Genomic DNA, 4701 nt, shown 5'->3' on the forward strand with positions numbered 1-4701 from the left:
AGAAATGATAGACAAGACGTTGTGGACTGGTAGTTTGCAATAACGTTTATACCTCGTGAGTCAATACATGCACTGAAGCGGTTGTAGAACTTTGTGAAGCAATCTTGGTACTCCTGTTTCGGAATTGCCTCCAAAATCGCGGTCGAAGCCTTTTGGATGTCTGGAATGTTGTCGAAACGCCTTCCTTTCAACGACAATTTCAGTTTTGGAAATAGCCAGAAGTCTCATGGAGCTAATTCTGGAGAATATGGGGGTGATCGAGCTCCACTATCCCTTTTTTGGCCAAAATCTGGCGTACCAACCTTCTCTTGTGCACGGGTGCATTGTCGTGCAACAGAGACCATGAGCCTTGCTCCCGATATTCAGGCCGAACTCGACGAATTCTGGCCAGTAGACGATGCAACACACCCACGTAATGCTCAACGTTCACAGTATGACCCTCTGGAGTGAATTCCTTGTGGATGATGCCTTTGGAATCGAAGAAAACAGTGAGCAGAGTTTTTATTCGGCTCTTCTGCATGCGCACTTTGTTCGGTTTTGGAAAGCCTGGACCCTTCTATTCCAAGCTCTGACGCTTTGAGAGTGGTTCGTGCTGAAAGCACCATGTTTCATCACCTGTTACAGTGCTTGACATGAATCCTGGATCCACATCAGCTGCTTGTTTCACGTCTTTGCTGTGTTCCACTCTGCAATGTTTTTGTTCTTCACTGAGTGTGTGTGGCACAAACCGCGCACAGGCCTTCCGTTTGCCCAAATTTTCGGTTAGAATGACATGGACTGTGGAATGCGGAATTCCAGTGAGATCCTCGATGAGCCTTGCAGATGCACAGCGATCCTTGCTTACAATCTCCGCCACTTTCTGGAGGTTTTCGTCAGTTCGCACAGTTACTGAAGGTCCTGGTCGCGGATCGTCTTCAATGCTCTCCCGACCTTCACGAACTCTTGCATACCGCTCAAACACGTTCTTACAGGTCAATGCCTCGCTACCGTAAACAGTTTGAATCATTTGAAACGTCTCTGTTGTACTTTTACCCAATTTGAAACAGAATTTAATGTTGGCACGTTGCTCCATTGCTCCGTTTCCGACGGACGATTAGCAGGTACTGGCAGTCTCAAGATCCGTACACGTCGACCGTCGACACTTTGCAACTGTCCCGGAAGAAAGTCGAAATATGTCGCTACATAGTACATATACTTCTCCATAGATGGCACTGGTGGTTCCGTGGCAAAAAGATCAGTCACATTTCCAACTGCATGGATTGTGTATAATCAACAATGAAAGAAAAAATGAAAATAACAAAATAGCAAAAAATAAGTCATATTATTTAGTAACATTTGTTCTGATGGAAGACAGAAAGCATACTTGAGGATAATAACATCAATACTTCATGGGAGGTCATTATATTAGATGGTAAGTCTGTAGGAGGGCGATCCTTTTTGAATTTCCAGCCTAGGCGTTTTTGTTTAAAACAGATTTGTGTTACGTGTTTTGCACAGATGCACTCGAAAATGGAATTATTGATGGAGTGTGTCGCAGTGGAATTTGCCATTGACAATTTTGTGTAGATAATTGAAATCATTCCACAAATGGCGCTGGTAGGAGATACGGCGTTGAAAAATTGCGTTATGAGGAAACCCTGTAACGAACTATAGCTAGGAAAAGTGAAGGACAGAATGAATTCTAGAGAGCTGAGTGGGACATGACTGGGACCAGACTGGGGAGCAGTATTCTATTATTGGCGAAATGAATGACTTGAAGTATAAGGTGAGGGCTGAGATGTTACTAATTTCAGTGGAACGATACAGTAAACCTAAGAGACGTATAGTCTTTTTTGTGCCGCTTGTTCCTCAAATTTTAACTTTTGGTCGAAAAGAATACCTAAATCTTTGTAAAAGGATATTGCTTTGATGTTATAATCAAAATGGGGGTTCTTTTTGAGAGAGATGGTGAGAGTGGTACATTTGTCAGGATTTACTGTAATATAAGCTTTGCATGTCAGACATGAGGAAGTAAATGTTATTACGTCATTCTGGAGGAGGTGAGTATAAGTGAAAGTAGAGATTGCTCTAAAAATTTTACAGCCATCTGCGAAAAGATGGTAATTACTAGAGGGAACCGTAAGATGGTCGGTAAGATCATCGATGAATAATATGAATGAGATGTCCTAGAACACTATCCTGTGGTACTCCAGAGAGGACAGGAGAGTTCCTGGAACAACGACACGTTGTTGCCGATCTCTAAGGTCATCTGTGTGCAGGTTTAGAAATTTACCATGAAAGTTGAATCTATTGCATAATTTGTGAATCAGAAGACGAAGACTAACAGTATCGAACGGCCATGTGACTATTTTATTTGGAACCTTGCAGAATCGTTTAACTGGTCATCAGCTTCAAGCTTTTGGTCGGGACAATTTCGTTGCTCTGCTTGTAACATCAGCAGGAGTTCTTTACGTCCAACGATGTACGTTTCTATCCGTTTCACTCGTCTTGATTAACACCCCTTAAATCTCTACACTTTTTCAGTCTAAAACTTTTAATTCGAAAGAGCATGAAACGTCTTGAATATGTAAATAGGTAGAAAAAAGATATTTCATATGCAAGTATCCAAAATATTTTTTTTGGTATTCAACCACTTTAAATAGAAAATTCACAATCATGAGTGTGTCCGGAAAAATATCTAGAAGAACATAATTTTCATACACAGTATGTGTGTATGTATGAGATAGAGAGAGATATGCAAGCATATTTCGTACCGGATTTCACACTCTGCGCCGGAGATTTGGTTCTATTGTCCGCTGACTTTCGAACAACATGTGGTTATTTACACAATGCATCCAGTTATCATTCTAGTACGCAACTATAGGAGAATGTAAGCACACGCTAAAGAAATTAGGCTACTATACTGGGCTTGCCCGTCCTGAGAGGGGCCTTTACTATGGGCTCAGTGGTGACGTCGTCGCCTCGTAATCAAGAAGTCTCGGGTTCGATAACCGGTGGAGGCACATTCTGAAAAAACATACAGGTTTTTTCAGAATCCGAACAACTATGTGCCTCCACTGGTTATCGAACCCCAGACTTCTTGATTACGAGGCAATAATCACTGAGTACATCAGGATGGAAAGTTTTGAGTTCATTTTATGCAAATACAGGTTTTTCACCACCTTTTATAGGCGCTTGGCTATAATTCTCGTTTCTACAGACTTCTCTGAAGGCTGATAACACGGGGCCGCAAATTAAATTCAATTACACAATACATATTTTTCAGTTCTGTTTAGCACGCTTTCTTCTGTAAGCTTTCCTAACTTTCTTGTCATTTTCTTCTGGCGTTTCTCTGTACAATGCCCAACAGTAGTCAGCCATCATGCTAACACTCCAATGTCCTTGATACCTTTTCTCCATATCCCTCATGTCCTGATGGAACCGTTCGCCTCGTTCCTCACTTAATTCACCGATATTTTGTGGAAAGTTATCAAGGTGTGAATGCAAAAAATGTAATTCGATATTCATGTTGCAACCCAGCTCTTGAAATTTAAGTAACATATTCGCAACAACTTCTCTGTAATCAGGACTTTTGTGGTTCCCCAAGAAGTTCAACACTACACTTTTAAACGCTATCCAAGCATCTCTTTCAGCTACAGTCATTGTTTCCTCGAAGTCTTTATCATTCATTAATTTCCTAATATCTGGTCCAACAAAAACACCTTCTTTCACTTTGCCGTACGACAGGGATGGAAATTTGTTGCATATGAACTGGAAACATTGTCCTTCCTTGTTAAGTGCCTTCACAAATTGTTTAATCAGCCCTAATTTGATATGAAGAGGAGGAAGTACAACTTTCTCAGGACTGACTAAATGTTGTACGATGTTCTTTGAACCCGGGTTCAACGTTTTTCGTATTGGCCATTCTTTTCTTTCCCAGTGGTAATATCGTGCCCTACTATCCCACTCACAGATGTAACATGGCCTTTTTTGGTATATCCACATTGTAGTCCAAGTAAAATGCTCAAAACTTTAAGATCACCACACACCAACCAACCATGGTCCTCATATTTAATTTTATTAAGAACAAGTTGCATATTGCTGTAGGTTTCTTTTAGTGACACAGAATGAGCAATATTACATATTCCATTATGTAACAACAAATTTTAAACTTGTTTTATTCGAGTCAATGAATAGCCTCCAATCAGTTCAAAGACAAGGAAAATTTAACTTAGTCAGCAAACTGGACACATCACAACAAAACACGAGAAAATCTTGTTTCAAGAAATAAGGCACAAACTCTTTTTCTCGGTGTCTGTACCAGGAAAATGTTGTTCAACAAGCCAGCAAGTTCTTTTCGTTAAGTCTGGAACCAAGAAGCTCAACTGATTCTTTAGATAAATTTAGGTCTCTAAATAAATCATTGAGTTCGCTTTGAGTGAACGGTATAGGGTCACGGGATCCGTGAGGGGGTCATAAATGTCATCTTCCATTTCACTTCCTTCCACTGAATCACTTAGTGAACCAGGATCACTTACACACTCAAGACTTGATGGAGGTGTCGGTACAGGCAAGTCTGGTCTCATTGCAGAGGAAATATTAGGATACACTATCCTCTTCTTGTTTCTAATATTTCGACCTACAATTTCCCAGAAGTAACAATCATTGCTGTGATTCTGAGGCTCCCTCCACACCATAGGTATTGCAAATGTCAAAGATGGC

At 40.7% G+C, this 4701-nt stretch overlaps 1 protein-coding gene across 1 annotated transcript; it reads right to left on the reverse strand.

The window, feature by feature from the left end:
• Positions 1-556: 556 nt before the first annotated feature.
• LOC145988001 (protein GVQW3-like) lies at positions 557-1072 on the reverse strand. The gene has a single exon (XM_083122839.1). It carries the CDS (start codon positions 1070-1072, stop codon positions 557-559), a length of 516 nt encoding a protein of 171 aa, XP_082978965.1.
• Positions 1073-4701: the final 3629 nt, after the last annotated feature.

This window comes from Lepisma saccharinum, chromosome 5 (assembly GCF_977018435.1).
Source record: "Lepisma saccharinum chromosome 5, izLepSacc3.1, whole genome shotgun sequence".
Taxonomy (NCBI): Eukaryota; Metazoa; Arthropoda; class Insecta; order Zygentoma; family Lepismatidae; genus Lepisma; species Lepisma saccharinum.

Bases quoted from the DNA above. Each gene is read 5' to 3' on its own strand.
- LOC145988001 (XM_083122839.1), bottom strand. From the start codon at position 1,072: ATGGAGCAACGTGCCAACATTAAATTCTGTTTCAAATTGGGTAAAAGT.